The sequence below is a fragment of the Podarcis vaucheri genome (genome assembly GCF_965113315.1).
Source record: "Podarcis vaucheri genome assembly, chromosome: 3".
NCBI lineage: Eukaryota > Metazoa > Chordata > Lepidosauria > Squamata > Lacertidae > Podarcis > Podarcis vaucheri.
The window spans coordinates 87,596,884-87,618,328 of record NC_138761.1 but is presented as its reverse complement, the minus strand read 5'-3'; the positions used below and the strand labels follow the sequence as shown (position 1 = coordinate 87,618,328).

Genomic DNA, 21,445 nt, shown 5'->3' with positions numbered 1-21,445 from the left:
ACTGGCTGTGCTGGTTAGACTGACTGAAATGGTAGTCTGTAACGTCTGGGGGGGGGGCACCATGTCAGCTACTTCCTGCTCTGGAGCAACAGAAAATTAATGTGGTCCATCACCTCTCTCAAAACTATGTGACCGCACTTCCAGTAATGAGGATATGGGTAGTATGTTCAGAACCTTTTCTCTGCTTGCTTTATGAGAAGAAATGAAAACATTAACCCGTATTGTCCAGATTTCCTTTATCTGTGTCATCACAATCCTAATCGTAGCTTGGCCTAGAAAATTGTGATGAGGATTAGGATGCGTTGCTTGTGGCAACATTAGAGAAGTATTAAATATTATATAAAATCTGCCATTTGTCTTCTATAGGGGCAAATCAGGTCAAAAGAAGAATAAAAGCACTGCTGTGGAATGAAATTTGACCTAGTGCAGTCAGCTTACTCTCTCTGCCCTTCTCCTGTCTCTATGACCCCCCAGGTCAGAGTGTGAATCATTTGGAGTTAGGTAAAATACATAGAAAAATACAAACTAATAATAATAATAATAATAATAATACCCTTGATTATATTTTTCAGGGCATCTGGTTTATTAAATTTTCTTTTTAATGAACATTAATACTGCAATGTTCCTAACAGACATGCACAACCCAAAATATATTATGTTCCATGTCCACCCTGATTGCAGTATTTTCATTCAGGCATCAATTAAACTGCTTTAGCCATTCAGTTGTTAGGAGTTTACAATGGGCTGATTTGAGGGTGTTGATGATGATTTGTGTTTCAAATGCTCCATGGTTTCTGGTAGATTTTGTAGTAATTTCACAGTGCTGCTGGCTCAGATGTCTACCCGTAAGTCTGTGGAAGTCATGGCCTTGGGGTGGAGCTCTCCATATAGTTTTGCAGCCCCTTCCTGTACCTGCTCCCGCTTTGCACAAGTAGTACATTAAAATATTTGTAGTGTCAAGTAACCGCTACCATTGTGTTAGTACAGTGCTGACCTATAGTACAGTATATCACTGAGAAATCTGTAAAATGTTATAAAAGGTAAAGGTAAAGGACCCCTGACAGTTAAGTCCAGTCGCGAACAGCTCTGGGGTTGCGTGGTCATCTCGCTTTCCTGGCCGAGGGAGCCAACGTTTGTCCGCAGACAGTTTTTCCAGGTCATGTGGCCAGCATGACTAAGCTGCTTCTGGTGAAACCAGAGCAGCGCACGGAAACGCCGTTTACCTTCCCACCGGAGTGGTACCTATTTATCTACTTGCACTTTGACGTGCTTTCGAACTGCTACATTCAACTGCTTTATTCAACTACAAATATTATTTTGTCTCTCCCTGCCCCATCTGCATGGGAGACAAAACTGCTGCAAAGGGAAGGGACCTGTGCCAGCGCTAAGAAAATCTCCATCTGCCTCTTTTGACTCACTTTTGCTCTGCCCATGGAAATGCCCCCAGTTTCTGGAAGAAGTGGTCCATGTGCCATGAGTGCCCCTTGGCAGTTGCCCAAGGCTTGTCTCGGTCAGCAGGTGAGAGCAGCATCCAGTAAACATATGCCTTCTGGCCCAGCTTTAGCCGCTTTTGCCTTTGGATCAGGCAACCTGAAGAACAACTTCGCCAGGTGGTGGGCTTCTCTTCTTTCTAACCCAACTCACACATTTCTGTGGTGGCCTCCTATCTGTGAATTAAGGGTGGGTGGGTCGGGTTTAATTTGTGTTGTGCCCGTGTTTGAATTACACAGCAAAAATTCAGTCTAAATGTACTAAAGAGGAAGAACGGCTGCCGCATTGTTACTGATTGCATTGATACTTGTGCTTCGAATAGCATTTGTCTGTGTCAGCTGCTGGCAGATAAAACATTTATTTTCCCACCTCTGTGGGCAGAGGTGTGTGTTTTGTTTGGGGGGTTTCCCCTCCCCCCCCCGTCAGACTGTCTCGTGGAGTCTCCTAAAATCATTAAGGATTCTCCGTAGCCAGAGAGGCTCTTTAGCATTGCACTGAGCATGTATACATTAATGCAGTAATCAATGCTCTCTGCACACTGCAGAGATTTGTATTGATGGCTGTGGCTCTTGTGGCCTTGTTTGGTGTCACTGTTGTAGAGTGTTTGACATTGCAGAATAATTTGGCATTGGCTCAGGAGACAAGGACAGCAGGGACTTGTCTTATAGACCTGGCTTTGTTTTTTGGAGGGGGGTTTCCTCTCCCCTCCCCGCCCGTTGCGGTTACGGCTTTGCTACAGTCGCAGGCTGGAATTCAGCAACCTGCTTGAAGTCGGTTCTGCTTGTTTAGGTGCTCTGAGCTGAAGCTGCTATGTTTGCTGGTTTCCTTCAGTTTCTTCTCCATACGGTGTATTCGGGGACAGGTAATCTAATAGTACTGTCAGAATGGGAGGCTATAGATGTCTGTAAAATATTATTGCCAATCAGTCTGAGTTTTGAAAAGGTTTCTTCTGGTGGTGAAGTACAAGCATAAGGGTGGGGGGAAGAGATAAAAAGAGCCATTTTTGTTGCTCTTTTGGGGGCGGGCAGGTTCCTTTACCTTTCATAATACCCACTCCTGATTTTTTAAGTATATAACTGTGTTTTTAAAATATAAGCTGACTTTTTCAACCATAAATATGTGTTTAGATTTTTTTTAATTTTATTTTAAAATAGCCTGCCTGTAAATGTAATTCTGGACAGGGTAAATCTCATTTAGCCATAAAGAATATTGCACGTTCGAGAAAGTAATCAGATTTCAGGGGTTTTGATGGTCAGGAAACATATAATCATTCAGATATATTATTTTTAGCTAATCTGTTTGGCAGAAGAGAGTTGGTGTGCCCTGCGTCTCCTGAGTCGTGTTGTGGTTAGTAAATTTCATAGCCTTCAAATTGCAATAATGCAGCCTGTGTATTATCATATAGTATGCTTTTGGATTTGTTTATTTTTAAATACAATGTTCCCAGTTGAAAGCATTGCATTTCAGTTTTAGGTATTCATGACTCTAATCTTGAATATATTCATTTTTTGGCACTTTATATAGCAAACTGAACAGAGGGAAGCTAAGGAGAGAAAGCAATCGACAAATTCTAGCCCAACCAACTTTTGTTAGCAATGTCATGTTTGCCATAAAAATAATGTTGTGAAAGATAAAGTGTCTGAGCATGTTTGTGAGAGAGAAATTGTATAATAGAGTACACATTCTTGAATGCTGCTGTTAAAGTATCATTGTCATTAAGAATTAGGGACTCCATTTAATATGTCCGAAGTGAAATGGCACAAATAACAATGAGAGAAGGTATATTGTTTGCTCTTCAGAGGGAGAAATCTGTGCCTGAGTGTGAATTTGTCCTTCCTGTATGTTGCTTCCTGTCAGTTCCAACCATACTCCTGTTCCCTATATATTCAGGCTTCATCCTTTGAGGCAAGGTTGACAACATATTTGAGTGGGTTGTCAGCTGATGCCTCTCCCTCCTTGGCAACATGGAGGCGCTAACTGGTGATGCCTACAGTTGGGGGGGAATGCAGGGTAGGATTCATGTGGTGAACTCTACCACAACATGTGCCCAAGTATGCCAGTTTATGGCACCAGATTTGCTTTGATGAGTATGCTGGCTTTGCACAACTACATACCTGCACACACCTTCTTCCATATTCACATGCCCTAGCACTAAGTTCAGAGGGGGAGAACCTGCTCATGATCCCACTGTTAGCCAAAGTTTGTAGGGTGGGGTGCATGAGAGGGCCTTCTCTGTGGTGGCTCCCTACTTCTAGAATCCTTGGAGGTGTGTCTGGTACTGATATTACACTAATATTTTCATGACAAGTAAAAATGCAGCTCTTTTCACACCCCTTTGGGAGGGGATGAGAAGTGTGATGAGTCACTTGGCTATGATAGTATCTAGCCTGTTTCAGTATTTTTTTCCTGATTCTTTTAATTATAATTTTAAAAGTAGTTGTATATATAATATGGTGTGTTGTTTTTTATTTTATTTACTATACTTCGTTTGAATGAAGGTGTGGTTTTGTTCTGCCCTGGGACTATCTGGTGAAGAACAGATGATAAATGTTAAAACTAAATAAATATGCATAGCCTTAATTTGATCTAGCATGTCAAAAAGGGGAGGAACTTTAGGAAAGATTCTGCAAGTTCAGCAACAACCCTAGCAAAAAAGCTCCTTAAACTATGGCTAATGTTAACTGTGGTTTGATTAAGAACATAAGAAGAGCTTGCAACATGATGCCAATGACCCATCTGGACCAGCATCTTGTTCTCAGCTGGCAACTGGCTGCCTTGGATTATCAGTTTCATAATGCATTGTTTGGAGTTGGCTTGTTTCAAGCAAACCATGGTTAAAATAAAAATGGCCAATCTATGATGACACAGTAAACTGTGGTTAATCTAAAAATTAAAGCAGGTGCATCCAAAGCAGCTTGGAGAAGGGTAGGCTCACTCTTGTAATATTAAACTTTGGTTTAACAAAAGGGTGGCTATGTATTTGTACTGAGCTTTTGATATCAACCATGCTATATATATAGATAGATAGATATTTAAAAAATAAATAAGCCCAATGAGAAATAAATGTGCCATTGATGCTGATGCTGCTGGCTCTTGTTGTTGTTACCCTCTTCATCATCTGTATTACAGCTCTGTAAAGTAGTTTGACATTATTAGCCCCCTATTACAGGTTTGGGTGGGGCTGAGGATAAGAGATAATGAATGAGCTGCTTTAGACTAACTAATAAATTCATGGCAGAGGTAAACCAGAGTCTGCACAGCTCGCATTAGTTGATAATCAGCAATAGCAGAGTGGCTAACAGTGCAATCCTGTGCATGTTTACTCAGAAGTAAGTTCTGCTAATTTCAATTAGGCTTATTAGGTAAGTGTGCAGAGAATTGTGCTCCAGCTTGTCTTTACAATGAAGCATCTTCTTGTACAGAATCCTGATAGGTATTCTAAACTGCAGTCTCTGCAAATTGATTATTATAATTCATTTGTTGGTCATCATTGCATAACACAGAAGTATATCCATCTCTCTCCATCACTTCACATCATGTAATTCATTCATCTTTCCTGTCTACCCCTTTTACTTATGTCATCTCAAGTACATTTCCAGTTTTGCCTCCATTATTCAAATTAATATTGTGCATATATACTACTACATACCACACAAAATTAGTTTAAGTACTATCAATTGCTTACTAGCACAGCTATGTGTGTGTCACTCATTGTAGCTTTGGTTGCTTCTGTCTCCCCCAAATAGTGAGATGTTGAGAGCAGTTTTACTGGAAATTGATTATGATGGTGTGATATTTCTGAGTTGGATCCAGCTGAAGTTAGCTGAACTTGAGTTCCATTGAAATCAGTGACACAAGTTAGCCATCATTTAAGTTCTATTGATTTAAATAGGAACTATCTGCAGCTAACTTTAGCCTGAAGTACAGTCCTATGTATTTGCAAATGTACACAAGTAGGCCATATGGGGATCTGGAGCAAGCAAGCAGCTGCTCAAAATTTACTGCAGTTGGAAATTGTGGGATTGACACAATCAAGCTTGTGTTTATAGCATGCAAGTAGAGTGTGTTGTTTTATATGCAGAGGGGTCCAAGGTTCAACCCTAGGCACCTCCATTGAAATCATCTCAGGTTACAGGAAATATGGTACCTGAAATCCAGAAGAAATGCTATCAGAATGGAGCTAGATAGGCCAGAATAAATAGCCCAGTTCTGCTTGATGAAATGAGTTATATTGGGCCATGGGCTCATCTTGCTCTTTCTCTGATATGACTGTGAGGAACATTTTGGTTTCACTTACCGTAACTGTAGCTTAAACCCAAAAAACTGGTTAATCGTAAGCATGGTTTGTTTGAAACAGGCCAGCTTCAAAGCATGGATTACTGTGGTTTAATCAAACCACAGTTAACATTAATCATAGTTTAGGATTTGGATGGCCCACTAAACTCTGGTTAATCTGAAACTGTAGCAGAAGCTTCTGATTTCCTCCTTGTGCCTGTGCTGAAGGAGAGAATAAGAGCATCCAAACCTGGGTAGGAAGACTTGACTCAGTCTGGTATTGCTAAACTATGATTTAGCACACATATGGGGAAGCTGTAGTCTTCTATATGTTGTTGAGCTACAACTCCCATTGTTCCTGACCATGGGCCACGCCAGCTGGGTCTGATGAGAGTAAAAGTCCAACAACACCTAGAGGGCAATAAGGTTCCTCAGACTTGATTTAGGATGTCTCTGAATGTGGCCAATCTGAAGTATCTCCTTGTATTTTTATATGCTAGCAACAACAGCATCTTGAAACACTGTAATATAGAAACAGTTTTAACAAATTACAAACTCAACCAAAACATAAACTCAATCATCATGCAAGATCTGCAGTTGAATAGGGAATTGTATATTATTATTATTATTATTATTATTATTATTATTATTATTATTTCTAAATTCAAACACTAAATTCAGTTCAACTCATAATACAGTTAATGCATTTCCTTCAGAATACCCATTTCATTTCATTTCTTTCCTTTCCTATATATTCCAGGTGATTTGGATTATTACTGGCTTGATCCGGCCACGTGGCACAGTAGGGAGACATCTCCTATTAGCTCGGTAAGAAATATGCCAAATTGGTCTATTGGATTAAATTAAAATAAATGATTATTTTTTTATTATCATTGTGGTGTTGGTTGGTTCTTAACATGATGATATGAAAAAAGACTGTGACATAGTTGTTTTTATGAATAATCCACAAAACATCTTTAATAGGTAGGATATTTTTGTAGAAAATCTGCTCCTTCATCCATTGAATAAACTTAATAGAAAAAAAATATGTTAAACCATAAGGAGTTGTGTACTTTGTCTTGGATTGTAAGTGTGCCTTTCATTCTAAGTACTATGCTGGAGACAGCAAACAGTTTAAATAACCAGCATAGGCAACATACAGTCCATTGATAACTATAAAAATAGATGCCCAACACCTTTATTACATCGGGGGAAAGAGTGTGGCTGTTTTACAGACTTGATTTGTATGATGCATAACCAGGAATTTGCTTCTCCTTGTTTGTTTATTTTTAATAGCATCCTGTAACGTGGCAACCATCTAAAGAAGGAGATCGCCTAATTGGTCGTGTTATTCTCAACAAGAGAACAACTATGCCAAAAGAGTCAGGTGCATTGCTGGGACTCAAAGTAAGTACTGTGGAGGTTGGGCTGTAAATTCATTCCAATATATTTTTGAGGTTGGCTATGGCCTCAGCGAGAGAACTAAGTGATGGGTGGTGTCTCCTCCTCAGGGTATTAATCTTATCTTTGGTTTTTGGACCTTGTGGTAGGAAAAGAGGAAAAGGAAAAGGCTGCTGAGCCAGTCCGCACCTTCCAAATTATGAAAATAGAATCATGAGCCATAGAACTATATTTGGCATTTCTGCTCCTTTAATGTCTGAGGCAGGGGCCTGACATAGATATAATTTGCAGATAGGCATACATTAGCTCAGCAGCCTTTTCTGACCTTTCACTTTCTACCTCTGATTTCCTAATATAGACAGATGAATTCCAAACTCCTTTCCAGATAGGGGAACATCTCCCTTCATTAAGAACAGTGAATGCATATTAGGTTGCTAGTTCAAATAGCCATGGACTGAGCATTGTATGCTTCTTTCATAGAAAGGTTCAAGCTGGCCATAACCTTTGATTAGAGTTTAATGGGAAGTGGAAAATAATAATCATAAGATTATCATCCTACTAGATCAGACAGAAGGGCACATTAGTCCTGCATTCTATTCCCACAGGGGCCCAATCAGGAACCTATGTGATTCCTACTCAGGACGCTGTTAGAAGTAGCAATGCTTCTGGAAACTGCAGGAGGGGAGAAGGTTCCGGTGCTCGAATCCTGCTTGCTCTTCTCTCACAGGCATCTGTTTGGCTACTGTGAGAACAGGATGATGGACTAGCATGAGCCATTGGCCTGGTCCAGCAGGCTTTCCTAACATTCATAATCCGTGTTTTGACCTAGAATCTGTTTATATGAGAGCTTATAGAAATATAGTTTTACAGTGGTGCCCCGCAAGACGAATGCCTCGCAAGACGGAAAACTCGCTAGACGAAAGAGTTTTCCGTTTTGGAGGTGCTTCGCAAAACGAATCTCCTATGGGCTTGCTTCGCAAGACGAAAATGTCTTGCGAGTTCCTGCGGGTTTTTCCCCCCTTCCCCCCTTTTTCTAAGCCGCTAAGCCGCTTATCAGCTGATCCGATAAGCCGCTAAAAGCCGCTAATAGCGCTAATCCGCTAATCCGTCAATGGGCTTGCTTCGCAAGACAAAAAAACCGCTAGACGAAGAGAATCACAGAACGGATTCTTTTTGTCTTGCGAGGCACCACTGTACATGTATAAGGCCTCTGAACATTACATAAACTATCACTTCAGCAAGGACTGTTTTAACTTTGAACTTGTGTGGCCTGTGTGTAAACATTCTGGTCAGCAAGTCGTGAGAGGTAGCTTGCAGCTGTCTATTGGATTAAATAGTTTTTCACTGCATTCCTTCAAATGTAATTCGCTGTATTCTGAAAACTGACACTTTCCCCCCCACCCACTCAGGTAGTAGGAGGAAAAATGACTGATTTAGGACGACTTGGTGCCTTCATTACCAAAGTAAAGAAAGGTAGCTTGGCTGATGTGGTGGGACATCTAAGAGCAGGTAATTCAGCCACTTTATTTATTTTTGATGTTGCGAAAACAGCACTACTGTTGTGTTTTGTGCTGCATTTACAGCAGGAACGCAGAACTTTTTCAGGACCATATTTCCCCTAAACCTTCTGGGGGCCAGAGCTGGGTGGGGTCAGAGGCCAAGGCAAGCAGAGCAACAGATTTGACCCTTACGTACTATGTACAGTGGGCTACCTTCCAGTCATGCAAAAGTCAGAGGTTCTTACATCTACAGACAACACACACCACTCCCCAACCTTCATCTAGGCATTATGATAATTAGTGGACATGTTTCAGCCAAGCAGCAGTTCTCATGGGGAGTGTGGAGTGGGCTCAGTGCGGGGCATGGTGTGAGGACAGGGCTTGAGTCCTGGGGAGGGAGCAGGGCATAGGGAGAGTCCCAAGGCCCAGATGGAGAGGCCTAGAGTGCTGCATTTCATCTCCAGACGTGAGGTTCCCTTTCCCAATTTAAAGTTTGCAATAAAATATTTCAGTCTAATGTGATGGTAGCAATATATTGACAATCACTATCTTTACTGTTTGTAATAGTGTGCGGGTTGCCCTTAGAAGCAGCTATTTATATATGGGGAAAATTTAAAAAGCATTATATTTATATAAAGAATTGGAAGGACTTCCTTATGTGTGCATTAAACATTTAATAACACGTTTAATTTTTAAAATAGCATTTAAATATTAAATGTTGACATTATTATCAAATTGCTTACATGAGCAAAAATGGGCCCTAAATGAATCCACCCAGTTGAGTGCACTGATCCCCATGAGAAGAAGCACCTTTAGGTTGCATGCTTGCCGCCCTCTGCTTAAGTGAACATGGAAGCCTGAAAATAAATGGATACATGCAGTGCTTCTGCAGATCTGCTTGGGGGCCAGAGCTGTGCCAGTGCCTGGACTCCCCATTCTGTGTTAGGCGGACAGAAACTTCGGAATACAGAAGGAAAATCATCTTCGGTGCAGTAAAGGACTCCTTATAGAAAATGATGGGAAGTGATGAAAATTGGGGGCTTTGCAATTTTTTTGGATCTGTGGATTTTATTTCCATATAGATAGCTCAGTTGGTAGCACATGAGACTCTTAATCTCAGGGTTCGAGCCCCAGGTTGAGTGAAAGATTCCTGCACTGCAAGAAGTTGGACTAGGTGATCCTCAAGGTCCCTTCCAACTCTAGATTTCTGTGATTCTGTGATTCTGCGATTGTGTTTGTATTCAGAGTACACTGTATACAAAATGAACTGAACTAAGCTTTTACAGGAGGATCGTCAAACAGCAGTCTGCTTGGCATGAAAAAGAGCCAGGGCTCTTTGAGCAGCCTCTTTGAACATTGAAGCCCCTTAAGAAAGTGTTGGTGTTTGATTGGCCACTTGGAGGAGCTTACTTCTGTCTACATGCATTGGCCAAGAGGGTGCTTCTCATAGAATCATGGAATTGTAGAGTCAGAAAAGACCCCAAAGGTCATTTAATCCAACCCCCTGCAATGCAGGAATCTCCTGTCTGGCCGGCGTACAAAGAGGTCACTAGCATACACAGAAGATGGATTCTGTCGCAAATTTAGTTTTACACAATTAAAATGGATTAAAGTGCTCTGGCACAAAAAACCCACTTAATAAAGAGCCAGACATTTTATGATAGGGAAAGTGATGAGAAAATGCGCATGAAAAAAATGAGATAATGTTCAGTTGATGGGAAGTCATATAACCTTATTGCAAATAAACAAGATGAATGCTTAATAAATAGTGGGTGTTGTATAATGATGATGATGATGATGATGATGATGATGATGATAGTAGTAGTAGTAGTAGTAATAATGTATTATTTCTACCCCCCCATCTGGCTTGGGTTCCCCAGCAACTCTGGGCGGCTTCCAACAAAAGATTAAAAATACATTAAAACATCAGTCATTAAAAACTTCCCTAAACAGGGCTGCCTCCAGATGTATAGCCTGTGCATAAACGAATCAGAATGGATGCTAAATAAAGAGCAGGCACTGTATAACTTCTACACAAGCTTTCTGCAAACTTATCAGGATGAATATTCAATAAACTGATCATCTGTAAGCCTGGAAAAGAAAGCTTATTTATTTATTTGTGTGTACTTGTGCAAAGTGATATGAAAGGCAGGAGATGAAACCTCCCTTGTGTTTACATTCAAGGTGATGAAGTTCTAGAATGGAATGGCAAACCGCTTCCCGGAGCTACAAACGAAGAAGTTTACAACATTATTTTAGAATCAAAATCAGAACCTCAAGTTGAAATTATTGTTTCAAGGCCTATTGGGTAAGGTTCGAATCACTCGTTTTGTAAAATGCACAATGTTACATGTGGAATCTTGCCGTCATAACTATGTAAGCGTTTCTCTGTGTGACTCAGTCTGTGCACACACACATACATTCCCCCTCTCTCAATCTCTCTCTCTCTCTCTCTCTCTCTCTCTCTCTCTCTCTCTCTCACACACACACACACACACACTTTCCAGACATTTCTCAGGAGAAAGTAAAGGAGGTGGTTTAACTTGGAGGGCTCCTCAAACCCTGGGGCGAAGGAAGGCGTCATGACACCTGGGGCGGGCGTCACTAGATAGGGTGCATGTGCAGAGTCACTACGTATGATACATGTGCTGTACGTAGCGACACCGCACATGCGCTGTATAGCGGTTTGCAGCCAGTGCCACTCAACCACCGTACGGACGGTACCGGGATCCCTCCGTCACTGCTGCAGCCATCCGTACGGTGCTGGAGCAGCGCTAGTGGCAAACCGCTATGTACAGCGCATGCATGTGACGTCACACATGCTCTGTACATAGCGGTTTGCTGCCAGTGCCGGGATCCTCTGCTCATGGCTGCAGCCACGAACAGAGGAGCCTCCACATGTGGCCGCGGCGGCGCGATGACTGCTCGTGCCGCCGAGAGCCCCTCACCCCCGCAGACATGGAACCTGGGGCGTACCACCCTCCAACCCCACTGCGACACCACTGCCCCAAACCATGTCACCATTTCAGTCTCCTTTTAGTTTGTGGAAGGCAAATGTTTCCAAGAGGAGCCTTTTGTATTCATGAACTCCCATCCCCCAACACTCATTTTAGAATCCTGATTTTCCATGAATGCATAAGGCTTCATTTTGCAGCTTGTCTGCTTTCACGAGCTGGAAGGTGATGAGATGAGTGACGGAAGAGGGGCACAGCTTGCATGGTTATCTTCACTGGATGTCTACCTTCCCCTACATTAGGAATGCTGGAAGAGGACTATTGTTGCTGTAATATATGCACATAGCTATTTTAAGAATAAATAAAATGGACAAGGACTGAAGGGGTACAACCACTGTTAAGTGGATTGACCTCTTGAGAAAACCACATTGCTCTGTATAGAGGTTGGGCAGGGATGTGCGGCGTTTTAAGAGTTGTAGCTCTTTATGTGCCATGTTTATTTATATAAAAGTGGAGGGTTGGGTTTCTGTGGCATTACTGTGGCACAGACAACAGTTCCCTGGATTCTGTGCAACCCACAATACTTCTTTGTTTATGTGAGAGAATAATCAAGGCTTGTGTGCAGAAAGTGGCTTGCCCATATCATGCAGTTTAAAGCTATTGAACAAGTCTCTATGCACCATTTCTGGACACATGCTATGCCTAAGACCCCTGGAAGGGACTAGCAAAATCTCATGCTGCCAGGGGACTTTATAGATTCAGGTGAATCCCCAGCATAAAATTATGGTAAATCCCCACCCAAGTGTAAAACTAAAATTTGTGGATAAAGGTAAAAATTCTTGTGAACTGCTCAAGGGCAAACAAAATATTTTTGGACTGAGAGCCACTAATAGGGAGCATGTTTTGCTGTTTCAGTGGCTAATGTATAAGAACTGCATGTAAATCTGTAACATGATGCTATACATCAGATGTGGGAAACCTTTGGCCCTCCAGATACTATTGAACTACAGCTCCCATCATCACTTACCATTGGTTAGGCTTCCTGAAGCTGATGGTTGTAGTTCAGCAACATCTAGAGGGCTGAATGTTCTCCACATCTGCTGTACAATGCCCATTCAGAAGTAAATCCTACTGAGTTCAAGGGTGCTTACTCTCAGGTAACTGTGTTTAGAATTGCAGCCCTATTTAGGGATATATCAGTTTCCATGTGTATTGTATTTCCATGTGTATATACTTTTATTATTATTTTTTACCTTTTCCATATTTTCTTGGTTTTTTCTTTGTTATTGTAAGTTTTTTTCATAGGCTTCATTCAGCAAACTCCTTGAGACGCGTGTATAGAAACTTCTAGTGAGTTACACAATTTGGGTCATTTCCAAAAAGGGGGAAAGTCAGAATCACTAGCTGTTCTCTAACGTGTTTCCCTTTGTTGTGTGATTTTACAAATATTGTGGAACATCCAACTGCAATAGTAACCTGATAGTGTGTTCATACTGAAGTTGCTGTCTGTGTTGTAATCATTGTCAAAACCAAATGTACATTAGTGCTGTGTCCCTTAGGATCATCAAGTTCTATTGTAAATCCCAGCTTTACTAATGGAAAAAAAGGAATCGCGTTTGGAAATTAGGAAGGAGGAGGGAAAAGTTTCATGAATGGGGTGTGGGATTTTGTTATACTTACCTTATTTTTGAGGTGGCCAAAGTCTTCTGTGAATGTCCTTTCATTCTACAAATCATCTCTCTGGTGCTGGAATTTTCAGCCTTCCTAGGTGTCTGTAACTTAAGAAAATCTCAGCTGGGCTTTCCTGTAAGCATGGGAATGTGGAGAGACTGCATACATTCCTCCTGATAGATTGTTGTTTTTGTTGTTAAATGTGATCTTTTCGCTTTTAAAGAAATCAGTGCAGGGAGGGTTTTTAAAAAATGGATTTTTTGCTGAAACAAAATCAGCAAGTGCAATTCCAGGGGCTTGACAACATTTCCCACACTTTAGCTAAAGCCTAGATGATGGTGTCATAAAGTATCAGTCCCTGTAGGGCTTTCTCAGATCAGGAAATACAGGCACCCAGGAAGGCTGCAGACTACTAGAGAAATGTGTAATGGAAAGAAACACACACAGTGCCCTCATCTCCCTCACAACAATTAGGTAAGCTCAGCCCTGTGCCATCAAAATTCTAAAGAAAATTGAAAGACATTGTAAAGCAACCTGGGAATGAAGAAGGAAGATGAAGCCTCTTTTGCAAAAACAGAGGATGGGTTTCAGCATAGCACTATGAGAGAAAAGTTAAATTAAAAACAACAATATATCTAACAAAGACCTGTAAGTGGGGGATTTTTCAGGGCCATGAGTGAAAATCTGAGGGTAATTGTTGTTGAAAATTAAGTAATTACCTCCCTCTAATGTCCATGTATTTGTTTTGTAGAGAAGCTGTTCAGGTTTTTCTAATTTTTCTATACCTATTTTAGTGACATTCCAAGGATTCCCGAGACTTCTCATCCTCCACTAGAATCTAGTGAGTATTTCCTTTGTTCTTGCTTATGCTTAGATTGAAATAAAATTATTTAGAAGAATATATGCAGCATTATGCAGTCTGTAAGCACAATCTTTGTCTAAAACTACTTTTGATACCACTGGGTTCAGTCCACAAAAGGTTGGTGCTGATATGCCTACACTTTCAATGGTGAGAACTCTCAAATGTCACCACCTGAACTGATGGTTTGAATTCACTTCCAAGAAACTAGCTAGATTGTTTCTTCTGTGGTGTGGTAAAATTCCACATAAAAATGAAGCTTTGACAAAAAAGAGTTTTTCCATGAGAAAACGTAACTTAGGGTCTTCCTGCGCCCTCATTTCCCTGAATTGCAAATGTGTATTAACTTTCCCTCCAGGTTGTGTTTCAGTTGCAAAAACTGAAGAACATTCAGCAGCTGTTGTGTGGTATATAGTTGCACAATCATAACAGGCCCATAAGAGGTCATAATCCATTTTTCCTGCATGTGCCACATGAATATTTGTGAAATTTAGGGTGATATCCAATGTTAGTTCTCATCCCATCAAGTTCAATAAGTTTGCTCAGAGTACAACTTAGCTGAATATCACTCTTAGTGATATTATTCTCTGAACACCTTTAGCATTCCACTACCAACTTTATTTCTGATTAACAAATGGTGACAACAGTACTCCCTCCCACATCTTATTCATTTATAAAATTATTTATGAGGCAATTTTTGGCCGAAAAAAATGACCCCCAAGGCAACTTACATTTTGCAAACCTTTTATTTTAAAATTTAGATAATATCTTTGAGACCTATATCACTCTCCAAGTTTTAGCAAAGAATGTCTTGCCCATTCTTATTCTTTATTATTACTATACTGTACAGAGTATGTTCTCCCCTGTAGCGAGATTATCTGTCCCCTTGATACTGGATAGAATATTGACATTGAAAATAGCCTCAGGATTATTACTTGATTGACCAAGTGGAAAGGCTGTCAGTGTTCGTATTTTGTTTTTGCATCTGCTCAAAATCAAATGTTTTGTTGAAAATCCATCATTTAATGACATTTATCAGAATTTTCAATTTTCCCCCCTTCCCTTTCCTGCTCCTCTATTTTTCTATCATTTTCCTTTCTATAAAGATTTGAAAATAAATAAATGTGCAGCTATGGAAAATGGGCTACAAAGGGAAGGTACTTTGTTTCTTTTATCATCACCATCATTGCTGTTGTTATTTTGGTGAAGACCTTTTTGTCACCCTCCCCTCATTTATTTTGAAAGAGAATCATCTTTCTCTTGTTGAATAGTCAACCCATTGGTTTCGGCATCTCAGAGTAGTTGGTTCAGTGTGTGCAATGTTACATGTTAAAAGCAGAAGCAGTAATGAAATTGTTTTTGGTGTATCTTGCATTAAACTGCTGTCTCTTCCCCCTCACATTCTCTCTCTCCCCCCACCCCAACCTTACAGGTTCTAGTTCATTTGAATCTCAAAAAATGGAACGGCCGTCAATTTCTGTTATTTCCCCTACTAGTCCTGGAGCCCTAAAAGATGCTCCACAGGTCCTGCCTGGGCAGCTCTCTGTAAGTACAAAATGGTGTTCACCGGCAGCACATTTCGTTTGCTGTTTTTGTTCAGGTATAGGTTACAAAACTGAGCAGATTAGGAGGAAAATGTCAGTGAAAATTTTAGCCTTTCCTTTTTGTTTTTTATTTGACGTCTGTGCAGCCTAAATTGTATGCAGAAAATGTTTTTGTTGACATTTTGGAAGCAATGCTTTTGTATGAACGTTCAGCACTAGATCATCCAGTGATGACTTGGATGTATGCATAGGCTATCCCAGATATAACACCACACATACAACTTCCACATTACCTCCTGTCCTCTTGATTTCTCCACACTTGATTGCTGCGCGGTCAGATGTGTGAACTGACTCAATGAAAACACCTCCATGTATAGCAGGGCTGGTTCTACAATGCAGCAAGTTGTAGGAGGGTAGATGAAGGTGAGAACTGGTGCGGCAAGACTTTGGCCCTAGTAATGGGTGGGGGAATCACTTTGGGCAGCAAAACATACTGATCTGGGGTAGCTTATTTACACATGCAAGTCATCCCATGATATAACAGTCATCAAGCGATAAACATGCATTAATAAGAACATAATAAGAGTTCTCCAGGATCAAACAAAAGGTCCGCTTAAGTTTGACATCATGTTTCCCACATTGGTCAAGCAGATGCCTTTGGACAGCTGGCAAGTAGAGGCTGAAGACAACTGCCCTCTGCCGTTGTTGCTCCTCGGCAGCTACTGGTCAGTGGCATCCAGGTTACCTGAAAGATCTCTTCATTTTATCCTCTTTAGAGGTCTTGGGCTTCAATCAGCCACTTAGGCTGGCAGAATTTGCATTTCAACAGATGCCACATAATACCTATGCTGCTTTTGTAAGAATTGAAACTTCTTGCCTATTGATATCAAGCAGGCCCTTTCAATGTACTCTATTTTGTGCTGGGTAAAAACATTATTGTATAGACAAGCCTACCCAGATGTTTAGAAAGTTCACACATGCTTTTCAATTGTCTTTTAAATCTGCAAACTCTCTATACTGCACCTGTTACAAGGGGGGGGGAATTGCTGTCTGTTTTAGCTTTTCGTTGATCTTAATTACTGTGTTTTATATCATACCTGCCCTGTAAACTGTCCAGGGATATAGCCATCATGACTATTCACCATTAACAGGCTCATCCTCCATGTCTAACCCTCTTTAAGGCATCTGAGCTTGTGACCATCACTGGTTTCCTTTGGTATTGAATTCCATAAATTAATTAAATGCTATGGAAAGAAATACCGTTGTCTGTCCTGAATCTCCTGCCCATCAGTTTCAGTGGATCATGCCCAAGATCTTATCAATTAATCAAGTATATTGTGGCTAGGCTTAAGGGAGGAGTGGATATTTAAATTTACAATACTGTATTTTACTTTTGCCTTTTTAAAATGAGCATATTTTTACCCCAGCTCAAGTTTCAAGGATCTGATTGGATATGAATCCAAATGAATGCATTTTCTGGACTGATAACTTACAATTATTTTATAACATTTTAGGTAAAGCTTTGGTATGATAAAGTTGGGCATCAGTTAATAGTGAATGTTCTTCAAGCAACAGACCTGCCACCCAGAATAGATGGACGCCCGAGAAATCCTTATGTAAAAATGTATTTCCTTCCGGACAGAAGGTAGCTCTTTAAATGAAAAACATGCTCTACTGAAAAAATAGTTTGAAAAAATATATTGCTATATTATATGTTTATATGCTTTTCTAAAAGAGCCATGAAAAATCAATCTATGAATGGCCCTATATTTAGACAAATTTACTCCAGTCTCCTCATGGAGACTCCTCATGTTCTAAGGGCCATCTTTGAATAAGGGTTAATACCATGAACTGTATCTTTCATTGGGGGAGCAGTTAGAATCCTTTTTGATGGAAGGGATTTGTAGGAAAAGAAACTTTCCACAATGGAAAATACAGTAAAAGTATTTTTGTCCAATCCTTGGTCTTTTATTTTGAGTGCAACTTTTGTACCAAACACTCAACCCCTGGCTTGTGTTACCAATAATTCATTCACTAAATGGACTTGGGGTGATGGATCACTCTCATAATGGCTTGGTTCATTTGCCTGCCCCTTAGTCCTTCCACTCACCTAGGGCCTGAAACTCAGTGGTACAGCATCTACTTTGATTACACAAGGCCCCAGATCCAATCCTTGGTATTTCCAGGTAGGGTTGGGAGAGAACCCTGCCTGATGATCTGGAGAGAAACTGCCAGTCAATGTATACAAGGCTGAGCTAGACGGAACAGTGGTCTGACTCAGTTTAAGGAAGCTTCCTATGTTTATAGCTGCTGGACAACCTGAATGTCCCCTTTCAGCCCTTTTGACTGTTGAGTGTTCTTGGCCTGGCAGCACTGCTCTGTGGCTGAGAAACAAGGCCACCAGTCAACTGAGTAGTGCTCCCTTACCTCACTTTGCAGCTACCAGGGGTAGCCCAGCAGAATAAGTATGGTAGTAGTAGGGGGTGAGTCAGAGGCCTTGCTTCCTGCATTGTGATTTACAACAATGTTTTGTTTTTTCTTTGTTTGTTTCAGTGATAAGAGTAAGAGGAGGACCAAAACGGTAAAGAAAAGCTTAGAACCAAAATGGAACCAAACTTTTCTCTATTCCCACGTGCACCGTAGAGATTTTAGAGAACGGATGTTGGAGATCACGGTTTGGGATCAGCCCAGAGTGCAAGAAGAAGAAAGCGACTTTCTTGGGGAGGTGAATGTGCATACGTTGGCACTGCAAACTAGTTCTGCTTTAGACATGTGACAGGATCTCCAGAGCGTTTTGTTTTCTGTTGATGAAGCTTGTTCCCTTTCCCCATAGATCCTTATAGAGCTGGAGACAGCACTTTTAGATGATGAACCACATTGGTATACGCTGCAGACGCATGATGAATCCTCACTACCTCTGCCTCAGCCATCACCTTTCATGCCAAGGAGACATGCCCATGGCGGAGAAAGCTCCAGCAAAAAATTACAAAGTAGGTCCACGGCTCCTTTTTCTTTTCGGCTAGTTTGTTATGATAACAAAGGTGTACTAGCACCTTTAGAACATGTAAGCAGCTGCCTTCTTTAAAAGGTTCCGGAGTTTTACTTGAATAAGAATGGGTGTGAAAATTTCAGCTTGGATCCTAAGATAAGTTTAGGACGTTCACAGAAGAAAGGTTTTCTCACCGCTGCAGCCATCTGCATCTAGGGATGGGGAAGAAATTGAGTTCAGTTCACATTTAAAGACTAATCTACGTTAGTACACTTTCTGAAACAATATGCTTTAGCTGAGATTCCAGCATTGCAGGGGGTTGGACTAGATGACCTTTGGGATGCCTTCAAACTCTACCATTCTATGATTCTGTAATTCTATACAAACTGAAACATCACTGTGCTTTGAAATTTGCTCTTCTCTGAATTTTGCAGTAAATTTCTCCAGCCAAGAAACGTGTACAAAAATGCATCTGCAGTTGATGACTGAGAGAAACCAATTGACAGATTCAATGATCCTGTTTTGCGACCTACCAAAAGCCTCTCCTGAATTATGTGGGACGTGTACAGGGGGCTGCTGGGGGAGACCCTCTAGAGCAGCTTTTTCAACCTTGTGTCTCCAGATGTTGTTGGACTACAACTCCCATCATCCCTGACCACTGGTTCTGCTAGCTAGGGATGATGGGAGTTGTAGTCCAACAACCCCTAAAGACACAAGGTAGAAAAAGGCTTCTCTGGAGTGTCTTTTTGGATGTTCACAGGTGGCTACACAGTGAGGGGAAGAAACTCCCCACCCCCAGCAAAAGTTCTCTTACCTTAGGATCCAAGCATTGATAAGCAACAGCGCTGAGCAGCATACACTCCCTCAGTGACCTTTACTGTTTCCATATTAGTTCACTTAGCTTATGCCAACTTGGTTGTTGCTAACACAATGTGGCTGTCATCTCCAGTCCAATTTATTTCTAAAGCAATTTCACTGTATTCAGCAAGTGGGGTCCTGTAAATGTCACTGGAAGATTATGACATTTGATTCTTGGCTGTTGGCACTAATATTCATTGTATAGCTCTGGCTACTGCATTTGTGGCAATGTATTTGAAACTCTGTACTAAGTCCAACGAAAGGTCAAAGTTCCTTTGACTTTTAAACAACTTTCAGGACCATGACTGTTCTCTAGCCCAGAAAATGTGTACATTTAAGGGGTGTGGGGAACTCAACAGATTCCAAGAAAAGAAGTCCATGAAAAGCTGAACTTTCAAGCCCTACATGGTTCTTTAGCAGCTAGAAACACTGGATTTCAGGCATGGAATGTAACTTTAGGCTAGGTTGGGTATGGGTTATGAGAGGCTCCTACCAGTCACATGGACCGGGGAAGGCGGGCTTACATACAAGTTGCTGGAAACTACAAGAGCAGAGTGCTTTTTGTGATTGGTTCCTTCTTGCAGGCTCCCTGTAGACATCTGGTTGGCCACTGTGAGAAAGGGTTGCTGGACTAGATGGGCCTGATCCAGCATGCTGTTCTGTTAACAGCCTCTGACACAATATGGTGACGGTTGCTGGATAATACGAACCCACAACCTTATGGATCATTTTAGTAAGACAATGTTGCACTGGTATGTGAGGCAGAGCAGTCAAGTTCTGCCCCTCATGGCAGGCATTTAATTTCACTTTTCCAAAGCTATGCAAGTTACTGTTTGCACTGCTGTAGATAATGTCGGCCTACTCATCCAGGCTGGCACAATTTTTTTATTTCAACAGAACTTGCAGTAAGTATACTTGGGACTGGTGCCATTACCCAGGTACTATGTCTCCTTTCTGAGCCATTTTACAATAATATATATATAAAATATATATAAAATCTTGTTTTTAAATATGAATGCATCCCATATTTGACTCTCCATAATGACAAGAATCTTTACTTAAACTTATTTCTGCCCTTTACAAAAGAACCAAGTATACAGGTATCTATTTGCCTTACTGTTGCACAGGATCTCAGCGAATCAGTGATAGTGACATCTCAGATTATGATGTTGATGATGGTATTGGAGTAGTTCCTTCAGGTGCGTGGGTGAAGAGCATGGTCCTACATCCTTTGCTTTTGCTTCTCCCTTCTCCCTTCCAGTTTGGTTTTCTAGAGTTTTCAAAGATGATGAATTGGGAGATTATGTTTTCTAGAAAGTAGTTTGATTCTTTATTCCATGGTGAACCTTTTTAAAAAATCTGTATTGTGTATTAATTGCATTTATGTATTATGCATTAATAAGAAATGTTTATATCCTGCCTTTCTACTGCCTCAGGGTTCCTTACAGCAGTTTAAAACACAATAAAATCTAACAAAAATCAATCGGACAAACAATAATAAAAAGCAACAGCAACAGTGGCATGGCAATCTTGATATTTCTGTTTATACAGCTAATAAAATTGTGGATATTACAAGGGTAGAGGCTGCTTTTCGAAGCTATTTTTCTGTGCATAAGAAAAAATGCAAAAAATAAAAAATTTAATTAAAATGTCTAACTGAAACATATTGTCCATTTGATGCATTTGCTCTTGCTTATATCTTAGACAGGTTCACCATGGAATATATTGAAAATGCATGACTGTATATTAAGTGCATGAAGCATGGCTATATCTTTTATAATTCTCATAAGCACTCACAAGTTATCATTATCCAAAATGTGTGCATAGAGGGAGACTCTCAGTTGTTACACAGAGACAAAGATAAAAATTGCTCAACATTGCTGCAGGTTCTGAGAATATTTCTT

At 40.7% G+C, this 21,445-nt stretch overlaps 1 protein-coding gene across 50 annotated transcripts in view; it reads left to right on the top strand.

The window, feature by feature from the left end:
• Positions 1-21,445, top strand: part of RIMS1 (regulating synaptic membrane exocytosis 1) — a 231,932-nt gene that overhangs the window by 115,500 nt on the left and 94,987 nt on the right. For 39 of the 50 annotated variants that reach the window (XM_082218205.1, XM_082218188.1, XM_082218199.1 and 36 more), the window contains 11 exons: positions 2,782-2,838; positions 6,527-6,594; positions 7,063-7,173; positions 8,577-8,676; positions 10,851-10,974; positions 14,086-14,132; positions 15,583-15,695; positions 17,209-17,339; positions 18,248-18,419; positions 18,528-18,684; positions 20,669-20,740. In XM_082218205.1, the coding sequence (XP_082074331.1) occupies positions 2,782-2,838; positions 6,527-6,594; positions 7,063-7,173; positions 8,577-8,676; positions 10,851-10,974; positions 14,086-14,132; positions 15,583-15,695; positions 17,209-17,339; positions 18,248-18,419; positions 18,528-18,684; positions 20,669-20,740 (1,152 nt within the window). Of the gene's footprint in view, positions 1-2,226; positions 2,354-2,781; positions 2,839-6,526; positions 6,595-7,062; positions 7,174-8,576; positions 8,677-10,850; positions 10,975-14,085; positions 14,133-15,582; positions 15,696-17,208; positions 17,340-18,247; positions 18,420-18,527; positions 18,685-20,668; positions 20,741-21,445 lie in introns of those variants that run through there. The other 11 variants (XM_082218186.1, XM_082218179.1, XM_082218202.1 and 8 more) reach the window with 4 other exon arrangements.